We start from the raw sequence: 23,362 nt of genomic DNA, 5'->3' as shown, positions 1-23,362 counted from the left end.
AATCACAAAAATTAAACCAAAAATCAAATTTAATACAGTCTATGTTCCCTTTACATAACACATTTTCTGTTTTGGTTTGTATGCAACCTGTCATACTGTTAACACTTTTTTTTTTCAAAAGACAGCTTACAGTTAACACTGACTTAATATATTTGTACATTATGATTAAACATGTGGTGCCTGACACATACTTCTGAAATTTGTGACATTTGCCTTTGCTTTCTTACAATGTGCCAGACATGAAGAGCAGAGACGAAGAGAAACAATTCCCACAAGACATGTAAAGAAGAAGATGAGTTTTTGAGGTTTTTATGGCGGAGGAACTAGAAAGCAAGGACAACAAGGCATCATTAAATTGGACAGTATAGTAGTGAGTATGATAGTAAAGAACAGAAGCCTTAGGGTTAACATCTGTAGGGATTAGAGAGGCTGCTCATCAGGCAAAGGGGAGGGGGGGGGGGTGCTGAGGGCTGAGCAAAGCCTGGGCCCCCTATCAGCAGGGGCTGAATCAAGGCTCTGTGGAGAAAGGCAGCAAAGCAGTGCAGCACCACTCAGGCCTGCCTGGAGCAGACACACTGTGTACCCCTTCACTTAGCCAGCACTCAACTTCTGATTCAAGTGACAATGCCACAGAGAGAGAGAGAGTAAGAGAGAGAGAGAGAGAGAGAGAGAGTGAGTGAGTGAGTGAGTGAGTGAGTGAGAGTGTGATGAAGCAGTAGAGAGGGTAAGAGGCTGTCAGCACTAGAGTGAAAAAGAGAGAAAACAGACATTTTTAGTGGAGGTGAGAAAAAAAAAACAAGGACCAATTTATTTTCCAAACTGTGAAAGCTAAAATGAAGAAAATAAAGGGCTAACACCTACAAATCTGAGGAAAACTTTAATAAAACTCCTCCGATTTAACTGAAATTCGGCATAAGAACGACACTCTTATTTTCACTCAACTCCCGTCCACGTATTCACTTTTCTCCCCTTGACTGCCCATGCCTCCCCCATTATTTCTTCACTCTCCCTCGCTCGGCGTCTCTTCCTGTCTCCACTTTGAAGAGCAGCGGTGTGTTTGTTTGGCTCTTGCATCACACCTGTTTGTTTAAGCTGCAAATGACGCTAGAGACAAAGCGTGCCTGTCTCTGCAGACCGCCCAGATATAGCCTGTGGTTGCCAACAACACAGGACTCCCTCTACCTCTCACCCTTTTCTTCATTCTGACTCGCCCTCTCGGTCGTCCTCTCTCTCTCGCTGTCTAACAAGGGAAATACAGAACACTGAGTCTCAGTAATAATTCCTACAAGCACAGCGGAGCACTAAATACTCCCAGAGCACCTCAGCTTAGTCCCATGGATAATACGAGGTAAAAAAACACTAAATGCAGATGCACTCTGGCTCGTTTAACTTCGACTTATCACCCCAATAATACTAGCAGCCTGTCATGAGCAATAATCGACTGGTAAAAAAAAAAAAAACAAAAAAAAAAAAACGAGGCAATCACTTCTAGGCAGTGCATTAACGTCCATAAATAAAGTATAGGCTAAAAGCCAACAAAATCTGGATCACAGTGTATAGCAATAATCCACTGTGAAAAATCTTTACCTTGAGCCATTGAGAATCACCTGCTCTCAGGTCTTAGTCAGCACCTTTAGATCCATACTACATACAATATGATAAGCAACTGAGATGTGGAATTTATTCAGCGAAGCATTATCAAAGAAAATGCCGAGCACTTCTGATTTTACACTCACAATAGGTTACGGATCAAAGCCCTGCTATCAGCAGTCAACATTATTCTCTCAAATAGGCCTGAGAGGAATCACTCCATAAAGTCTGCTGTGCATGTAATTTGTCTTTTTTTTTTTTTTTCAGAAGCATCATACATGCAAGCAAGATTCACACTCACTCACACAAGCAAACACACACATGCAACATCACACACATAATCAAAGCCCAAGCACACAAAGGGCAAAGGCTGATTTTTTTTTTATGCCCTGGGGTACAACTGTGTGGGCAAAAGGGGGGGGGGGGGGGGGGGGTCAAAGGTTAAGGACATAAATACACTGTCAAGGTTAATATTCCTGCTTGTTTTGGCACCTTAAATGGACTGAACAAGCCTCTTTATTGACAGACCATGAAGCAAAAGCAGTGAGACAGCAATTTCCTAAGACAGAAAAGTCTAATATAACTCTTTTAATATGTGATAGGTGTCTTTTAAGGCTCAGCCATTTACTGAATATTAACAGTATATTTGGAATTTTTTATTTAATTTTTGTTGTAAGAACTAAAAAAGGCTTTATTCCAATAACATTACTATGTTTTGATTAAGTTAATCGGGCTAATTTTTTAAGCCATGCCTGTGGTACTAAGCAATACGAGACTGTTTGTTTACAACTGGCTCTGGTTTGGAAAAAAGAAAAAAAGAAAAAAAATTATTTGCAGAAAACTACCAAATTACATATCTATGTATTTACATACTTTCTTAGTGTCTTTTTTGTTTGTTTTTCTGTCTTATTTTCCTTCTTTCTTGGTGCTTGTCTCCCTCTTCCCTTCTTTGCCTTTTGTTTGTTTCTTTTTTCTGTGTTTCTGTATGTGCCCCTCAGCTTTGTGTCTACCTGACAAGAGTGGAATTGAAGTCAGATGTGTGCCCCTGGGGGGGGGCTCTCTTTCTTCATTGCTTGGGTGAAATTCTCTCAAAATATTTTGTCATTTGCAGCCATTGATGGACAAAATCACAGCAAAAACAAAGAGAGTCTCTCTTACTGATTTTGTTGCTGGGGTTATGTGCACTTTAAAGCAGTGTTTTGACTCGAGCCTAAATTCAGATTTGTTTTCAGCAAGGGTTTGAAGTGTGTATGATCATTATTTCGAGGTGCGACATTTGCTCTGTTCACATTAATATTCAGCTACAACATTTGCTCTTAGACTTGTGGCCAACCCAAGTGTAAATAAACCGTTTACAGCTTAAACATTTTTAACATGCAACTGTTCCCACACCACTTGACATTTAGTGACGAGGCAGGTCGATACATTAAAACAGCACATTAAAAGATCTATCTCTCTGCTGAAAAGGCACAAGTAACAAAAGTTTAATACCACACGCACACACAGTGGAAGCACTTTTGTTAAGTTGGGCATTTTGGGTTTTAATAATTAGTTCTACTAAAAGAAACTCTGCCTCTAATACAGACTATTCTTCCTGACACACACACACAAGCCTGCTCTCTACCATCCTTGTCACCATTTCCACATTTGCCTTCATAAATCAGTCAAGAACTACTCCCAGGTGTCTTCTCGCTCTCCTCTCCTATGCTACTCCTCACGCGCCGCTCTCTCTGCCATGACTTCCAGATGTGAGTCATTCTTTTCAGAAATCAGGCTCCATTATTGGCTCCATTATTAAAGCTTACTTTAAGTTGAGGAGTTAAAAAAAAAAAAAAAAAAAAAGAAAAGAAACAGCGCATTTTTCTGAAAGAGGTTTGTTTGAAATGGCTCAATCTTATTAACGTTACTAAATCTGGTTAATATAAATATGACACTGACGGTTGAATCCCCCCCGCCCCCACCCCCAACACTACGTGCCTTCCAGCAGGAAAAGGCGCTCTGGGGAGAGTGTTGGACGTGGTTTCAACTGCTCTAACCTTGTTATCACTTCAGACACAAGATGGAAAGACAGGTAGACGGCCCCAACTCTGAGCACCACCTGCCATCCACAAACCAGACCCCTCCTCCTCCCCTCTCCACCCCTCCTTCCTCGTATCACGAGAGCCCCCCCCCCTCACCCCCTTAATCTATGAGCCTGAGGGAGAGGATACCTGTGACCAAAGGCCAGTAACATGGCAACCAAGTCAAAAGGCCTTCATGCCTGTTGCACGGCAGGGTGCTGGCATTTACTCCCCCCCCCCCCCATCCGCCTCCTGTTTCATCCTCAAGGCCCCTAGCTCCACCCAGGAGCCTAAAAGAAATCCACTGTCCTTGCTTTCTCAGCTGCCTCCCTCTTCCCAAGTTGGGAAAACAATATTCCACAAAAGAGAAAAAGAGAACTTCCTGTCCTTTCTGCTGTGCAGGCCAAAGGTGCTGTTTATTACACTCCACTGTGAGATTCCTGTTTCTGCACACATGGACTCTTGTGATAGAGGGGAAAAAAAAGTAAAACAGTGAGAAAATAAGATATTGTCTATATTCTTCTCATTTTTAAGACAAAGGCAAGTAAAAGCATGTAGTTTAGATTTAGGTCACTGAAAATGTTTCATTCGATGTGTATTTCCTCAAGGCTGCACTGAAAGCTGAATACACTGTGTCAGAGCCAGTCTGTGTACAGCTGCTTGTTGCTTCACAGTATGTGGGCAAGATTTCCTCCAAGGTTTTTAAATGGGTCACATTCTGACTAAAGATGTTAGAGGTTACGCTTACACAATTGGATAATCCTGACTGCTTTGTTCAATATTGTGATTATGATTTTCTCTCATTTCCAGGAAACAAAATTGGTGCATCATGCTCTTGCACCTGACTGTACTGAGCTGTATATCTATAACCTTTTCAGAGCAGTTTTACAGTGGAAAGCTACACAAGATAAATAAATGACCTAAAAAATAACACTCCAAGCATTAAGGAAAGCAGGTACTGGATCTAATTTATCTGGTTTGACAGGGTGATATACTGTAAATACTGTAGAATAAAATAATCATTCATAACTGCATGTAGTTTTTTTTTCTCAGTTTCCCTGCAGTGGCTGTAATCTGTCAATATGCGGACAATGCAAGTGTGTCACTAAAGACATGAACTAAGTGTGTGAATTATAATGATTTTGTGCAGCTCACTATGCCTTTATAATGCTATATGACACTGCGTTTGACACAAAGACTACTGTGGCTACATAAAGGTGTGAACCCTTGCAATTACTCAGCTAAATCGGCCCTCCTTCCTACATAACAAATCCAAATTTAACCCAGAGATTAAGACCAAATTACCTCAAAATGAAAGCCAATCATGATGATTCACTTTACGGGACCGAAACAACTTACAATCAGACTTTAAAAAGCAACACAAAGCTGCCTGCACCTTTAGCAGTGCGCGGGTTTGAGAGGACGACATAACAACACATCAATATCAATGGACTGCAAGCTTATTTAGTAAGGAAATACAAGACTGTGATATATGATTATCTATCTTCCATTAGTGCTACAACAGGATGGCAAGAATGCAAATCAAAGACAACAACATCTTGATGCCATTAAAGAGAAACTTGGGCTTGTTACACTAAAATCATGCATCTATTCTACATTTACATATGCAATGTAATCAGTGATGGTGGTGACGCATCAGAGTCGTAGTGTTAACACAACTGTTGCAGTAATGCAGCATTGACATAAACTAATCCGGTGCACAATTATTTTCACGTTGATGATTTATACCTTGCCTGCTTTGCACCAGACAACGGGGGGATTCCTCCAAAGCACAGTTTAACACAGTATCTTCAGAGAAGGAGAGGTGCTGTGCTTATAATCTTACTTAAGGAGGTGCTAACCTCACCATCTTGTGGAGTTGTCAGTGACAGAAGGAGAAGGACTTGCCCAGAGTGAAGGAGCTGGTGGCAAGCTAATCGATCAAAGACCGGGGAATGTCAGGCGGCAAGTACAAGGCAGAGTTTTAACGCAGGCCTCACATCTGTTAGAGCTACACCTCACAGGCAATTACTGTGAGTAAAAATGCATTCCTCCTCAGGTGTGTAATTAAAACAGACAGTAAGGCCAGCCAAAGAGTATTGATTACAAATACACATTTTTAATTATCATGATGCTTTAAAGTTACTTTATCTATTATTTTGATATAAACCAAACTTCAAACAGTCTAGCATTGTAAAAATTAACAAATTTAAGAGGTTGGCAAATTATTTGCAAGAGTTTGGAATAGAGCTATCAAAAGAAAATTCATTTTGATCATCAATATATTGTGCATAATTTTGGCTGCAAATTTGTTTTTGTCTTGTATTATAGTAAACTGAAAAAGTCAATAATGACAAATAATTATAAATTTGTGAATTCTGACTTTTGGAAACTGTGATGGGCAGTCATCTCTGGCTGAAACTATGGCACAATCATTTCATCAGCGGAAGGTCAGCTGATTCACTGGACATCCATTACCTATGTAAGAAGAATTTCTTTGACACTTCAGCCATTTGTTTGGATGAAAAAAAAAAAAGAAAAACTGCATCATGATCATATGGATCCATAAAAACAAAACCTTTATGTGTGATTTATAAGGTGACAGATGTTGCCGACCACTGATAATAAACAAACTAGTATTGCAATCATTAGAGATACTTTTTAAAGTTAATCTATAATGTGGGATAATATGCTTTTCAGTGAAATATCTACCTAGCCCTACTTTCTCAGGGAGTGACACTGTTTACCTACAGGCACCTGAAATGTTCCAGAATCCAGCAGATAATTGCATCGTGAATCTAAATGGCAAACTAATTACACTCTCCCCCCCTCTGAAAAATGTACAGTACGGTGTAGTGGAGGGCCACTGCAGGATGCCACTTTACTGCACAAGGAAGAAATAACTCCACCTTTCATATTCAACATAAACAAGAAGCAAAAATGTGCTACAGAGGAAAGGAAAAAAGAGAAGTATTACTGGCAACGGGCACATAAGAAAGTTATAAAGCAGTGAGAAAGAGCGAGAAAAGACAGAGTAAAATGAGCATGAGAGAGGAAGAGACAGAGGGGGTAGTCTCCTGTCCGAGCCATTACCTTGCTCCTTCAGACACTACACTGAGAAATGTGTGTATTGTTCAGTGACTTGATCCATTTAGTATATTGTATAGAACAAAGTGGAGAAACTGCACTCTAATCACGAACTATATGAGCTTTACAAAATACACTAATACAGCTACAGGAAGGCTTATATTCCTCTGTTGACTGTCTATCTATTCCTGTGCAACCATCACATTATTCACAGCATTCACTGCATGTAACTAGCAATATTAGTAAGTACAAATTTAGGATGAGGGTAAAAATAGTTTAAGGAGTTTAAGAAATTTAGGAGATTGTCCTATAACAGAGGGACAGTGTTTTCTGTTTAATTAATCTAAAAGCTCGTCATGAGTAGTTAAGCTCCACTGTTTAATACTTTCAACCCTGCTAAATATGCAATATACGAGCTGTCTAAAGATCTGAAAGCTTATAGTCACGTATTTGGATTTCCATTCAAATGCACTTCTGGTATCAAGACAAACATCTATAGTAAATAAAAAAAAAAATCAACTTGCTATATAAATAGGCTTGTCATTCACAAGCCCCATGTTTGACATGAATTAGTGAACAAGCAGGCCAAGCTTAGCAAACCAAATCAAACAAATATGTCAAGTTGGCCAAATCTACTGTTGTTGTTTCTCCAGCACCTCCTCTCATGTCCTGTCACCTGTCTTGCTCCTCTCCGTGACAGAAAAACAAAAAACATATACAGACTATAGTCTGTATATGAGTTTGCCTTATAACTTTGGTTGTATGGCGTGTTCAGTCCTCTCCTGTGGTATCTTTTAATAAGGCGTGTGCAGGCCTGTCCCTTTAGCTCATGTTCAGTTCAGTTACAGACCTCATAGGATCTGCAAGGCTCAAAATGTTCTTTAACAAGAACAACAAATAAATGTGCCCTGCAGTGTAATGGCGCTTCAAAGATTACAGATTATAGTCCATGTCTGTGTTCAAGTACTTTATTGCCTCTATCTGCTAATGTGGCTAACACGTCTCTTCACAAAAGCGAGATGAGCCGAGCGTGTAAGGTGCAGCCGAAGCCACTCCAAGGAGGACACACATATATTTTCTGTCCTCAACAGTGGGTGCCATATTGTAATCAAACAATGTTAGCTCGAACAAAGAATTTGAGAAATAAGGGGAGTATAATGAAGGCCGCACTCAATGACAGCACATTTGCAACTAATTTAAATGGCAAAGATATTCTATTAGAACCTCGCGAGCTCTAATTTTATGAAGCGCAACCTCGCTGAGCTGAATGATGTCATTTAAATATGCTGTCAGTTTAAATGTGGCCTTCTGAGACAAGAACGTGGCCACTGACATTTGACTGGAGGACAGAAAAAGTTATGGCGGCAACAAAGAGACAGAAGAGAGACGGGAATTTCTATGACGACCTCACATTTTTCAGAGAGATAAATAAAAGATGATAAACATGGATTAGAGAGGCCATTTTGTCTGTGGTCTTCTCTCTTTCTGGTCCTGGTGACTTTGAGAAATATGTCTCTAAATTTAGCATCAGATTTATCAAGCCGAGGCAATCCAGGGGAAGGAGGGACTTGGGAATAGAGAGAGAGCGAAAGAAAGAGACAAGGTTGAAAGGTATCTAAAAGACAGGTGCAGCAGACAAAAAGATTGAGGGTAGTGGGAGGGGTGAGGGGGGGCGAGGGAGGGGGGGGCATTGTCTGTGAGATCCTGTCCATCACTTGCCACTTTTAGAATGAAAATACATCTCCACTAATATCCGCCGCCACCTCCCTTCCCCCTTCCCACACACACACACACGTATGCACACAGGCAAGCAAGACATATAAGGAGAAAGAGATGTGAATTTCAATTAAGCAGGTGAGGAAATTAAACTAGTGTTACAGTTATAAAGTCAACCAAGCAGATAAAGACTCCAATACTGCAAAGAAGGTGGATAGATTAGACCAGGGGTGTCCAAACTGTTCCACAAAGGGCCGGTGTGGCTGCAGGTTTTTGTTCCAACCAATGAAGAGCACATGGTTTGACCAATCAACTGTCTGAAGACTGAGATCAGTTGATTAAATGAGTCAAGTCTGGTGTGCTGCTGCTTGGTTGGAACAAAAACCTGCAGCCACACCGGCCCTTTGTGGAACAGTTTGGACACCTCTGGATTAGACAGATTAGACAGAAAGACAAACTCATTCACTCACATGCACACACACATACACACACATGCAGACAAACACAAACATGCTACACCCAACACAAAGCCGGACGGATGACAGAACGAAGGTCAAAAGAGGTCAGGTGAAGAGCTCCTCTGCTTTTCCTACTTTCTGTCTACGAACTGTCCACTCTGTGGAGCCTCATTAAGCGTTGGTGCCACATAATTACCAATAATGTTAATGAATCCTTTGCCACTATTTACTTTTAATACATTCATAGATGTACTGTTTTTAGTCACCAAGTGGAGGTCCTGTCTACTTTATGCAAATGAAGTGCTTCATACAATGAGACTTGCCACTTGCCAACTTTTAGACTAGACTAGGTTTAAAAATGGTTCAGAATTCAGCCACAGTAGTACCTCTTACTTGGTTAACTTCAAATGTGTACTGTTTTTCATTGGACTGGTCAAAAGAGAGAATGTTTCTGGACAAGGAGCCATGTTTGTCAGGGCCAGCACAATTTGGTTTACTGACTTGCTGCTGCCATTCAAAATGCTAACTGGGTCAGCTTTTAGTAGCAGAGAGTTGCATGAAATATAAAGTGTTTTTACAGCTCTGGCTAGTCACCCTTGTCTGCTCCTCACTGCTGTTCCTCCATTTGCAATGAATGAAATCCTGTCATTCAACTCTGTTTTACTAGTGGGAGTAAATTCCTCTCCTCCGGAGTGAAATTATCCTGCTTAAATTGTCCCTGTTTGAACTGAAGATTTACATGGGATGCAAATTCTCAGAAGAGTAAACCACTCCACACTAGCACTGTAAACACCTGACTGCCAGGTCTCAGACGGGCACTTTCTGCGGTGTTCGCCCAGTCGATGCTCTGCCACATTGTGTCGACATAACTCAGTCTCACAAGAATAGTTGTAGACCTTAATGCATTGAAAGTTAAAGAATTTTTTGGGCTGACAGTAAATGCATGTGATGCATGTTGACATGCATGTTCATACAAATCTAATACTCATTCAGTGTAAATGAATACTAAACACCTTCTGAACTGAGATTCATCTGAGGTTGGTGTGTGTTCATTTACCAATACACACATCTGCTCAACATTACATGGGAGATTAACTAGTTCCATACGAAGGATTTATCTGAGTGGAGAGTCATCATGCACCTGTATTCCCTAATGACGTATGTAAGGGCTTCCCCTCTTAGTCAATTAGACAGCTAAGTGGTTGTTACAGCCTCATTCCACCAAGGTATTTTTATTTACTTATTTTTATAGGTTTCTATGTTGTATAAGTCCTTCACTTAAAAATCTCTTTGGGGTCAAGAGCATATAAGGAATATTCATTTCACAGATTACTTAATTGGGTTTAATCAATCAAACAATTAATGCAACAGACCATTATCAATTAATTGGAGTCTCACCATATTTCATACAGTGCATGTATGGTTTATAATGCTGTAAATGTCTGTATCCATTTGACCAAAGTTAATGAAGAAAGAAGGTGAAAATAATTTGGAGCAATATAAATGCAAAGCGAACAGAAGGTCAAAGTTGGTCTAATTAAAAGCGCTATAAAATTGTCTCGTGCTATAAAATTGCTGCATGTAGCTATCAATTAGAAATCACAAAATGGTCTTAGGTGATCGCAGCAAGGAAATGAATCTGTCAACACTTTTCATTATTGTACGATAACACAGGAGAAAATTAAGTCACAAAATAACTGTTACAAGCTGGACTTGACCTGCTTATGCATTACCTCTGTTTGATTATTTCACAGTCTCCACTACTTTTCAGCACCAACAGCGGAAAAAGGAGCCCCCCTCCTCCTCCCTTTTCTTTTTTCTTGTTTTTGCATTTCCCGACAGAGTGTCACAAGGAGTCTTCTTTTAATGAATCGAGGTGAAAGCACAGGCTGTGGTGCAAATTCATGGCACTACCACATGTAGAGCATGTAGGTGCGAGAACACATTTTTGGTAATTTTGTGACCAAAGATGCTGGCACAGCAGTGGCACACCTGCGGTGCAGTCGCAAAAGAGGTTGGATTAGAAGGAATAAATTACCAGTAGATATGCTGGTAGGGGCCGGTGTCAATCACAGTCAATTAAATTAGGTCCTCTCTTTCCCTTTAAAAGCACTGGCCTCCCATCCATGAGGCAAAGACAGTTTCACCATAAATGAAAGTCCAAACTGGCTGCGCTCCTGAACACAGGAAAACTGTCCATGTGCAAGAGGTGCAGAGTTGTGAGTGGCAAATATCAGACACCGAAAATGTAAAACCAAGACATACGATATCCAATTTAAGGTTGAATTAATTGCACTGGAAATACTGAAATCTCACAATTGGTACAATAAATCAGCCAAGCTTGACACTGACATTAACACTGAATATTTTCTAAGAATGGTTAATGTGCAGTAATTACTTCAGTTATGTGTTGGCTTCAATTAAATAGAGAGCATTCAAGTCCAACCTAAAATAGCAGTTAACATTTCCTTTTATTAAAAAAAAAATAGTGCTCATGATCAGGGGAATAAGTGTAATGAGACTGAAAGAAACTGAGTGGTATGACAAGGTCACTGACTCAAACAGACTGAAGACTGTGTCAACAATTAATATAAGGTTGGAGGTTATTGATCGTTATCATTTTGTTGTTAGTATTCTGTGGAGATAATTAGCATAGTTACACTTTTAGTGCAAACAGAACAGCATCTAGTCAAGGGTTTACTTCTATTGAATGGAAAAATGTATAAAGACGCTATCTGCGCATAATAACATCTGTTATTACATTAATTAAACATCCATTACATGCATGTTGTGCACTTACTGTTGATTTTACCACTGTGGCACAAAGTAGCTCTATGCTGTTTAATTTAAAATAAATAAATAAATAAATAAAACACAAAATGATTGCTTTTGTTACAAGGTCCATTTTGTTATTTGAAGCCAAAGCACTCACATATAAATAGTTGTATTTGTGACTTGGAGCCAGGAGTCTACTGTACAAGGTGCATTTGGAAACAACATCACTCTGGAGACAGTTTCATTAAGTATGAAATGCATTCATTTTGACTATAAAATCTGGCTGGGAAAATAAAAATAAAAACAAATCAGTATTTGAAAATTGTTCATCCATATACAATAACACCTATAATTTACTTACAAGTCAAAATGGTTCAAATCATCATACATAAAATTACAGTTTTTCATAATATGTCCCTCCTCTCGTTCTTTTTTCCAACTGGTGAGTGATCATCACGCTCTCAGTCTGTGCAGGCAAGGTGCAGATTTGGTGAATCATTTCAGTGCAAACTGTTCATCTATACACGCTCGCATTCGCACATATTCACACATTTTTCTACATACATACATCTTATTTCTTCATGTTACATGTCAGTCATTTAGCAACTATATAAGTATTGTTTTCCCCCTGCTGATGCCAGATTGTGTTTACACCTGAATTATTTTGGAGTTAAATTAAATACAAAATCTAATCTCTGGCACAGGCACATAAACAGACAAACACAAATTATGGCGAGCCCACATGAAAACACAACACAAATTTATGCAGATGATAAAATATGATGTGGCTGACATTGCCTCCTATGAAAAATTATTGGCATGAGCCAACATGTCAGCAGTATAATCGTGAATGATGCACGGAAGAGAAAGGTCACAGCTGAGGACCGAGGCATTATGTAGAGAACAGCTAAGCTCTTTAGCGCCCTGACTTAGATGCTGTAATTCAGTTTTGAAGACTTGACGTCTTACACATACATACCGTTAATTTTTATTTATTTATTTTTTTTTTTAGTCACACAGTGTGACACATTGCAGCAGATGCAACATGCCATGTAAAAATAAACATCCCACCTCAACTCGGAGCAGGTGATAACAAAAATTCACCAATTTTATTCCATCTCCATTTAGGTTGGAAGAAAAAAAATTGTACATTATTATGGAAGTGAATGACAGACCACCCTGCAGAGAAAAAGCAGGTGAGGGTCCCCACAATAAATGTGGAGCAGCATGCCTGATTGTCTGTAGTCCTGCACATCCCTCCTGTCATGCTTTGTTATAGCTCAACCCTCAGATTCTATCTAGTCCTTCCTACTACCAACAATACCATGTAGATTTTCTGCCACTGCAGCCATTTGGGAGCTATTAAATGGTGCCTGGGCAAAGAACAAGGATAACAGTAGCCTTTCAGTGGCTCCCACATCAGGTGGAAATCACAGAAATATAGTGGGAGTATGATTTTTTATTTTTTATTTTTTAATCACACGCAATTTTGTCTCCTGCTTCAGAACTACTTTAGAACTTTGCATCTGTAACGTGGTTTTATGTTGATATTCTTGAAGCCGTTATATCCTGTTGCCCTTCTTATCTTTTATCAACACTCATCTGTTGATGTGAAACAAATAGGCGATAATTTAGGCGTCTTTTAATTAAACAACAAAGAATCAATGCTCTAAATGCTTTCAGCTAATTACATGATATTTTTACATCAGAGTGACAACAGATACACCACAGTCACCTTCTAGCAACGATATTTTGAGGTTTAACACACACACGCGCACGCCCGCACACACCACACACACACACACACACACACACACACACACACACACACACACACACACACACACACACACACACACACACAAAACATCACACAGCTGCTGAGGGTGACAAGTAAAATAACAGCGCAAGTTCTGAAATATGTAATTACAGCATAGAATATATTTCTGTTTGCCGCTTGTTATTTCTTGCCTATCCAGTCATGTTTGATTATTATTAGAGTGTTGCTCTATTGACTGTGCGAGAACAGTGACAAAACCAAACATTAGACTGGTTTTAAGAATGGTAAACCACGACCCTAGATATTTAGTGCAGCCAAAAGTGACATTACCACAATCAAGTACAGCAGAAAAAGGCAACAAAAGCTATTGGCCGTCACTATTAATCACACCGCCAACTAATAATCTGACAGGGTTGTCTTGGTGAAAGAATATCATTCTTATTCTGAGAGGCTGGTGTCCCAGAAAAAAAAAAAAAAAGAAACCAGGACAGGACATAAAAACTACAGAGCATGAACTGTCACACAACGTCAAAGTGAGAAAGAGCAATCTGGCCTGTGAGATTCCAATATCTTACTCCACAATGACAACTGGATCCAATCATGGAAGAACACTTCAGTGAGCCGGTCAGGCAATCCTCCAGACAGACAGACACGTCCAACACAAAATGATCAGACCTTAGCTTCACTTTCACAATTACAAATAAACTGTGGATCCACTGTATTTAGCGTATGTTTAAAAACCTCACTCTTGGAAGTGACTCAGTAAAAGACGACTAATAAACAAACAATAAGCAAAATAGGAAAAAATATTAGAAAATATTGAGCATATTAGAGCAAACACACAATCACTGTATTTTACACACAAAAGATACAATCTGTACTTTCTTTTAAAAAACATATAGTATTTGATTCTTCTACAGTATGTTTCATTATCTGTAAGAGATGTTAGCACTGTATATACAGCTGTACAGCACACATCCTGACACACCTGAATCTCTCTTGCTGTGGATGGAACATCTCACTCTTTGTTGTACAAATCCCAGACAGCATGTTTGAAAGCGGAAACACAGGGGTGAAGGCGGCGAGAAGTAATGAGAATTCAAAACTGGACAGCAAGGTGATGTGTCTGACAACACAATGGAACTCATCATCCTGATTAAGCTGGCCACCCCTTTTTAATTATTTCCAGTATTTCATTCAAACGCAATCTCAAAAAGGTCACTGTTAAAAAATTGGAAAACGCATTCCTCATCTGCCTCTCCAGCTGCCGCAGCCACTCCCTGAAGTGATGACTTTCAGAGTTAAGGGCCTCTCTGTCCCATTCAAAATCTTAGTTTTTCCACATTGGATGGGTGGAGACTTGAGACTTGAAGGGAAAAAAAATGAATAAGACTGGCTAATCCACCTGTCACACTGTCAAAGGGCAGAGCCACTGTTGGTTTGTGCTGACCCAAGCCACTTACATTGTCACTGTGACATTGTTATGATGACCGACCTCTAGAAAACCAAACTCTAAAATTTTATTACTGTCACCTGCAATCAATCTTTTTTTATTTTTTACCTTATAGTAACAATGGTTATGCCCAAAAAATATATTAATATTCTTTGTATTTTTACTACTATGTATTTGAGAAAAAACAAAAATACAATATAATTTATTTTTTTTTTTACCATTTCTTGGGTCATTTCTAAAAATCTAAAAGCTGATTCATATAACATATCATATAATGGTTAAGAACTGATTTTATTTTTGATTCTAATGTCAAACAAGACTGATATAACACAGCCCAGTGAATCATTTGCTCTGGTCTGCCTGGTACACATTAAACCTGTGTGTGCTCGTGTTGTATGTCTGTGTGTACATGCGTGTGCGTACACAGAGCAGCTTTGATAAGAGGTCTTGAGAGGTATAGTGGAGGACCATGCCCTCCTCTCCTCTGCTCTCTTCTCCTCTCCTCTCTATCCTGGCTAGCAGGCTGTCCTCATTACTGTCAGTCAGCATCAGGTTTAGCAGTGCCAGGCTCCTGCACAGCCCTCTGTCCTCTCTGCCCTGCCAGCACTAGCCTGCCTGACTGCTGCCATTGGTAAGCATTGTAAGAACCCCTCAATCCCCTAGAAAACCTAATTACTCTCCACCCGCAACCAAGGAGACCGGAGCAGAAAAGAGGGAGGTTGGGGGAAAAAAAGAATCACACATATGTACACTCCACTTAAAAGTGGAGATTATTCCAACAAAAGAAATGTGCATTCGTGTTACAGCGGCACTAAAAAAATAAATAAATAAAAAGGTAGCATCTACATTTACACATCATTTATCTTTCCACTGAAACATAAGTATTGGAAGAACAAATAAATTTTTTTTAAAAATGGACACAAGATACATTTAGAGAGTGTGAAACACACATCGCTTTGACTACCCGTTAACTGGGTCACTCAGTTGGTGATTGTGTCTGACCACCAAACAAACAGTCATTCATATGTCTGTGCTCTGGCCCCATTTTCATCTGGAGCAGTTCCACTGAGGCCACTGAAAGCAAAGGAGCTGACGGGTCAGGGATTTAAACCCATCTCCAGCTTCGGCACAGCAGCCCATGACCACAGGGGGGGGAAAACAACTCATTGTGACATCCTCCATCTAAAGAAGGGTTTACTTATGTTGGCTGCACATCTGTTTTTTCAGGGGGCGAGTGGAGAGTGACAGTGAAGAATTCCCATCAACTCGCTTGTCACTTTTCCGTCATCTTGGTCCAAGTTTTCTTTGCTCACTATCAGACTGTTGTGGTCTCAGTGAAAATGTCAGTGCATTTAGTGTCAGTTGTAAAACCCATTTCAGAAAATGCATTTATTTTCAGAAATACAACACACATCTTTTCAGTTGGACATATTGGTCACTCACGGGGATACGACCTGTGCCATATGTCCTGAAATGTGACATAAGGTTTGGATAAAAGTCTTCACGATACAGCATTGCTTTTCTTTTCCCCCTGCTCGGCGTGCTATCTGGATGGTGGAAATGCCTTGAAAGAAGAAATGTCTAATAAGAAATAATCTTCTTTCACATTATAAATATTTGGGAGCGCTCGTGGTCATAAACTGTGAAGCCGAAGAAACGATACTGATATGGCATTCTCTTCTACATTAAGGACTTTTGTCCTTGAATATTCTTTCAGACTCATGCAGCTGTGCAGATCAGAGTTGGAACGGGGAAGCTGGTGCTTTTAATAAATTCACAGGGACATTCAAAGGGGCTGGCAGCTACGGAGGTTTCATTTTCCCAGCAGTGAGCTGTGTCATTTAAAATAAGGATCATTTTGAGAAGGGGAATATCATAATGCTAAATCTAGATCAAATAACTGAGCAAGGTGTAAGACTGGATTTACAAGGCCTTGTAATCCTAAAAGACTAAAAAGGAAGCACAGGAAAGAGCACAGCGAGGGGAAAGATAGAGGCAGAGTGAGGGAGGATGAGGGAGAGAGAGAACATGTACAAGTTTGTTTTGAATTTGTATATAAAACTACACATCTGTGCCTCTTTAATACAGTATGTGTACATGCGGTCCTATGTGTCTGTGTAAGTGCATTATTATGTCACGCACTACAAAGGCACAAGGGGATGAGCATGTGTATATAATTCATGCAGCTTTATTATTAGACTTCATTAAAACTTAAGACTGAAAACCTTTAGAACCACAATACACCTGAGAGTCTTTTCTGCAGGTAAGAACATTAAGTACACACAGTCCCTATGAGACACGTGTAGGACGCAGAGTGGAGGAAGTGGGGGGAACTGGTCAATTTACCATTCACAGAGAGTGTGTGTGAGAGAGAGAGAAAAAGGAAGATACAAAGAGAGGAAGACAAAGTGACACGGAAAAACAAAGAGTTAGACAAAGAGAGAGGCAAAAGGAAAGAGAGATCTCCAGCTGCCAGAAAGAGAGAGAGAGAGAGAGAGAGAGAGAGAGAGAGAGAGAGAGAGGGAGAGAGAGCAACACTAACAGTGGGCCGTGAAAAGGGAAGCCACACAGTCACAGCTGTCACATGCTGGAGTAAAATTTGGGACAGTGCTTTGAAGGTATTTTTGACTGATAGCCCAGAATTACCTCAGCCAATGTACGAGCTGAGTTAGCCTGCCTCCTCACTGACATTGCTGCAAGCAGTTTAATACAAGAGAGAAGTTTCCAGAAAGAAAACTGTCATTACAAACACAAAAAGCTGTCATTACAAACAAATAGATGTGTGCAGCACACATCTATTTGTGCACAGATATAGTCTTCTTTCTGCATCCTTCAGACCGCCACAGTCTCGGAGGCAACCTGTTCAGGATGGCTTACGATGCAAATCCCTTCACGAGGTGCAAGGAAAGGGTTACGCCCATCGCTCTGTAAATGGCAACCATTTACATGGCTCTGTAAATGCTCCTTCCTTTCATTTCCATAACAAGCTATCAGAACTCATCTCCCACTGAAGTGGCCACAGTCCCACTGGCAATTAAAATCATGCTGGGACATGCCATGGTTGTGTGTGACTCCACTGTGGGAAACAAAAGCAGCTGCAGCAGCGGTAATGACGCCAACAGTTGAGTGGTAAATCTCGAGCAATGTCGGCGGAAACCGGTGCTTTGATTCCTCCAGGAAACTGAGAGCAGGCCTCGTTTACATCTTTCACTATGAGCCTTACTGGAAAATATCAAACAAGGAGACGGCAAGAAACAGCATCATCTCATCTCTGTCTTCTTTACCACTTTCTATATGCAGACACAACACTAAAAAGGCATGAGGTTTTTTTTTTTAGTTTTTTTTTTTTTTTTTTCTCCAAAGAATGATCGGTACAGTATGTCAAGAAATTTAGATGGTGAAAAAAAGATTTTAAAAACACTGAGAAACAGAGTCTGTCTTGATCTGAAGGGAGTATCGTATTTAGATAATCATGAAAATATATAAACCTCTCTACTTAATGTTATGTATAAGCATCAAGACTTTACCAAGCTATAGAAAATATGCTCCCAAAACAATTCTAACATTTATTGTCATCTACTGTCTGTCATATATATTGTTAAGCTTAACTGGAAATGAACAGTGGCGATACATCAGACAGCGACAGCCACATATTTAACGAGTGAGGCAGTTGTTTGAACAGTCATCGAGCATCTACATTGATAATGAGATGAGATGCGTGAGGTTCTGTCTGATTCAGCTCAGGCGACTGACTGATCGATCACATCTTGCATTGGATTCACAGTTATTAATGCACACAGCGCGTTGCAATGTCAAGGGAAACAAAAAAGTTTTGACACTTAACCGGTATAATTTCTCACAAACCCTGGGCATGTCATGTAAAGATACTATGGAAACTAGAATATCAAATGGTGATTTTTTTTTTTTTTATATCTGTGATCATATCCATATTTTTTTAAATGAGCTCCCACAAAATCATTCCACCTAATGCAAGGAATGACATTAAATAAAAACACTTTTGCCACTGAGAGAGTGGACTGAGGACGGTTTGTTGTGAAACTAAATGCTGAAATGCTGAAACATTTCTGCAGAAATCCTGGCATTTTAAAGCTACTTTTAGCTGCATCTAATAAAGCCATGGCTAACCCCAGCCTGGCTGAATAGGCTAGGAGGAGACAAGGCATAAATGAATGTGCATAAAGCACTTTGCATCACATCATCATTGTTTAATCCTTTCATTCTCAACTGTCAATCATCCACAGATGCAACCTAATCCCTGAATATTTGTGGCCTACTCTGCATTGATACCTTCAACATGACTTGTGAGAACAGCTTCTATTTCTAATACAAAACGGTTTTTAAGTCTTAAGATAAGCTTTAGTTGGGTGACATTATTTATCTGTACTGTGTGTGTGCCAGTTTGCATTTCTTTAGCATGTTTTCTTTGAAAGACAGTGGCAGAGAGGAAGAGACGGTCCAAAATGTAGCAGGGTTTCCCATACACAGGCTCTACTTGGGTGGCCAGCAAAGGTAGATCAAATCACTTGGTTGCAAACTAGGTAAATCTTACATTAGAAAGTCTTATTTCACTCTTTTCAAACTAATTCTGCTTTTCGGCCACACCCCTGTCTCAGTTGTGTGCCCTGTAGTAACTGATGGGGAACTAGAGGCTTCTCTGTGCACATCCACCTTTCTAGAGTCTACCTATAACCTCCTTGTGAGGCATTTAGGGGGCATCGGTAAATTATAGCATCTAACCAAAGTCTGAATGTGAGGCGTTTAGGGGACATCTGTAAATTGCAGCTTCTGAGAATAACCCGAGTTATACTCTCCCCCTCTAAAGTGCATGAGTCACGCACGTTGGTCACATGCTATGCCACCCACCGCCACAAGTAAATTCACAACCTGTGGGAAACACTGCATCCTTTACCGAGGGTAAATATCCTATGTTATAATATTATTAGTGCCACGCAGGCAGGCTTAGCAGAATTTTTTTCCTTACACAAAGAGTATAAATACAAATTTATATTTTTTTCCTCCTCTGTTTCTACGCTGTGTTCAGACTCAGAAAATTGATCAAAAATTGCTAGAGAAATCGATAAAGATTCAAACTGGTAAGCAGAATTAATAATGGAACTGGTATCAATAGAATCGGACCAGTTTCCATCCCTATTGTCAAACCCAAGGAGCAAAGCAGAGGCAACCAGCAGCCTGTGACTGATTTGTCACACAATAACACTTTTATATCTTTTTATATCTTATCATCTTATCTTATCAATAACCTGCAGTCCAAGTATAATACGGGCCTTACAAAACACAAGTGTCCCACTTTAAAAATTACCCACATTTGTTCGTACCTATCCAAATTGTCTGAGCAGGTCGACTTTGTCATACATGTCAAATCCGATTTAAATGAAATGTTTGCAAGGCTGTCTACTTCACTATAGCCTAATGATCAGTTGTTACCAAACTCCTTTCTGTCGGTCTCAGACTATCTCTTTACCAGTGGAACTGTCTGTGTTTTGGGGGAGTGTCAGTTATTGCTGCTGATACCAGTTGTTTTTCCTGTGATCCTGTCATCCTGGTGCAAACACCTTCAGTTGTTTACAGTGAAATGTCCTCTGTGTTCACCTTCACTTCCTGTCTGTTTTCAGCACTACTCTACGTGCTGTACATACTGTATAGTTTTACCATACTGCAGCATTCATCAGTGGGAGGTCATTGGCAGGGTTACTTGTGAGGTCATTGTTAGCCGTGAGAAAATTAACGCTGATTGGTCTCGTCACGATTCGCTCCCCGAAGCCCGTGCTACCGAGGCACCTGCCAAGCCGAGATTCTTTAAACAAGAACGAAGCCTATTCAACAGCTGCATAAGCAGCCCGGCAGACAGACAGAGGAGGGGAAACGGGGACAAAAGAAAGCAAATGCAAAACAGAGAGGACTTTCTAAATGGGAACCTCAGAGTGGGACCTCTTTTAAAGGTCTTAAATCAATTGAACATAAAGTACAAACCCATGCAATGTTAATCTATCTGGCTTAATCCCATTGCTTTAAGATCCTTTATAATCCACATTCAATACAACCATTTTTCTTCTCTAACAAGCTTGCCCTATAGCCATTTTATAAATCATTGGTACAAGGCTTTTGCAGTGCCACAAATTCTGTTATGTTGTCATTATTTCACTGAGTTATGAATCACACAAGGTAGAATGACAAATATGTTTAAGACCTGTAGAACAGCTTCAAAATATTGTATTTCCCTCTCTGAATCATTGCTAAAAAAAAAAAGACTATAACACTGTTTAAAAAAAAGATTAACAATAACCACGACAGCAAGAAGAGTTTCTTGTTCACTTAAAAAAAACTGGAAGCATCATCAAACATCTGAGCTGCTTTATTGCACATTCGACTTTTATGAACAAGGCTCAGAACAGAAGATGTTAAAGTGATATACTTCTCATGTAAGGAAATGCGGAGAAATACTGGTAGTTTCTCAACCATATGCCGATATCCTTAAGTCATGTGCTCTGGCTTTGAAAGCTCTGCACTGCCAATTCCTCATTTGAAACCTGAACAACTCTTTAACAATGCCTCTCTCTGATCTGGTGGGAAGGAGAAAATCTATTATCGATTTCCACCTGGTGTAGGTGGAAAAAGCCCTGATAGCAATGCTGAATAGCACTACACTGTACTGTGCTATAGCCTGCACATTAAATGCTGGGGGATGGTGTGAGAGGGCATGTCAACAAAGCCCTTGACTACTCCACAGCACCATCTGCACACGCTGAATATTTAATTGTCATTAGAACTGCTCAAGACCAGTAATCAAGAAAGGAAAAGATAATGCGCATCATGAAGAGGTCATACGGCAGTTCCTGTGTGATTGGAGTTTGGCTCATTTTTTAAATCATCTATTGTTTCAATGCTAATTGTGACAATTTCCGCATCGCATGCGCCACAATTCAAGATATTTCTAAATCACTTATGTCATTCAGTTCCCATTCAACTCCAAATGTTACAGAAAACAACTCAACAGACTTATAATTCAGCCAGCAAATGTAATTCGTCACTGTCAATGAGAAGTCAGCAATCATTTCTTGGCAGTTCAGTCAGGCTAATATAAGGCTATTCACATGAAAAAAAAAACTTGCCATTTCACATTAATGTGCACCTTCAAAATGCTGCAACAGCCAACACGAGAAAGGAGGATCTTGATTCCACTAACATTTTCTGCACATCTTTAGAGGCTGTCTCCTGTCAGTTACAAACACATCAAGCCAACAGACGAGCAGCCAAAGTAAGGTGGTTTTCAACACTGTATATTCTGCTACATTAAAAAGACAATAAAGCATTATTTTATACAATGGCAGACTAAAACCGGAACGATGTGCTGCAATGGAAATATACTGCAATAATAAGACAGAGTTCATTTCAAAGCATTTGCCATTAAAAACAACTATGATGAGGGATGAAATGCAAATATAAGCGTGACAAAAGCACTGAAAAATGAAGTAGATATAAAACAATGAGGTAATACAAAAAAAAAAACATAGCCTCAATCATGCTGAAAATTTCCTGTAAGTGTAATATGTCCAACTTTAATTGCTTTGGCAAAACAGCATAGACAAGGTGAGAACAATGGAGAGAGACCTGGTATTTCTCTACAATAACAGACAAGACAACCACTGCCTCTTTGTATCTGCTGTGTGAGCACACAAAATTAGGTAAGCTAGTGACATGAGACAATCATTTTCTTTGAGCAGGGTTAGTGACCAATTTATTCTTACCTTAGGCTGGGCGCGACGGGGAAAGGCAACCTTAGGATCAATCTGAAAATGAGAAAAGAATAGCAAAATTGTTGTTAAAGGAGAAACTGTGATATTTCAAGGATGAAAAGCAATGAACAGGTGTTGAAAATATTTCTAAAACTCTGAGCCCAAACAAAAAAAAAAGAAAAGGGACCCCAAGAGTATTCTCAGCTGTTTTATTGAGCTTAGCACAAGGGACCATTCACATGCTTACATTTTAAAACCTTTGTGGTCAAGAATAAATACTAGTATTTTAATGGCAGTAATACATATTTGTAGTTTAATGCATTAAAATTTACTACTTTTAACTCACAATGATGATAATTTATCTGAGCCATTAAGATTTACAAAAGCTGCATAATGAGCCTGTGGCGATCCAGGCAGTCTGCTTTTGATTTTGAGAAGCATTTTCAGCAACTAAAGCTGCATTCGAGAGCTGTCAAAATTACCACAACTGCATATTAAGTGCTCATGAATGACCCAACAAAGTGGTTATAAGAAGGAGATTTATTTTTTGTTACACCGGGAGTCTGCCACATTGGACCTGACTTTTGTCAAACCTGACATATATTTTCCACCCTCTGTTGCAAACAATATACAATTCAAACTAAACAAATATCAAACAGTAAATGTTT

At 39.6% G+C, this 23,362-nt stretch overlaps 1 protein-coding gene across 12 annotated transcripts in view; it reads right to left on the bottom strand.

Moving 5' to 3' along the window:
* The window catches only part of LOC121190322 (RNA-binding protein Musashi homolog 2), a 227,580-nt gene that overhangs the window by 191,769 nt on the left and 12,449 nt on the right, over positions 1 to 23,362 (bottom strand). For all 12 annotated transcript variants that reach the window (XM_041050950.1, XM_041050951.1, XM_041050949.1 and 9 more), the window contains exon 5: positions 22,707 to 22,748. In XM_041050950.1, coding sequence (XP_040906884.1) covers positions 22,707 to 22,748 — 42 coding nt within the window. The remainder of the gene's footprint in view (positions 1 to 22,706; positions 22,749 to 23,362) is intronic.

This window comes from Toxotes jaculatrix, chromosome 12 (assembly GCF_017976425.1).
Source record: "Toxotes jaculatrix isolate fToxJac2 chromosome 12, fToxJac2.pri, whole genome shotgun sequence".
In the NCBI taxonomy this organism is placed as follows: Eukaryota; Metazoa; Chordata; class Actinopteri; family Toxotidae; genus Toxotes; species Toxotes jaculatrix.
This window is presented reverse-complemented; position numbering and strand designations above follow the sequence as displayed.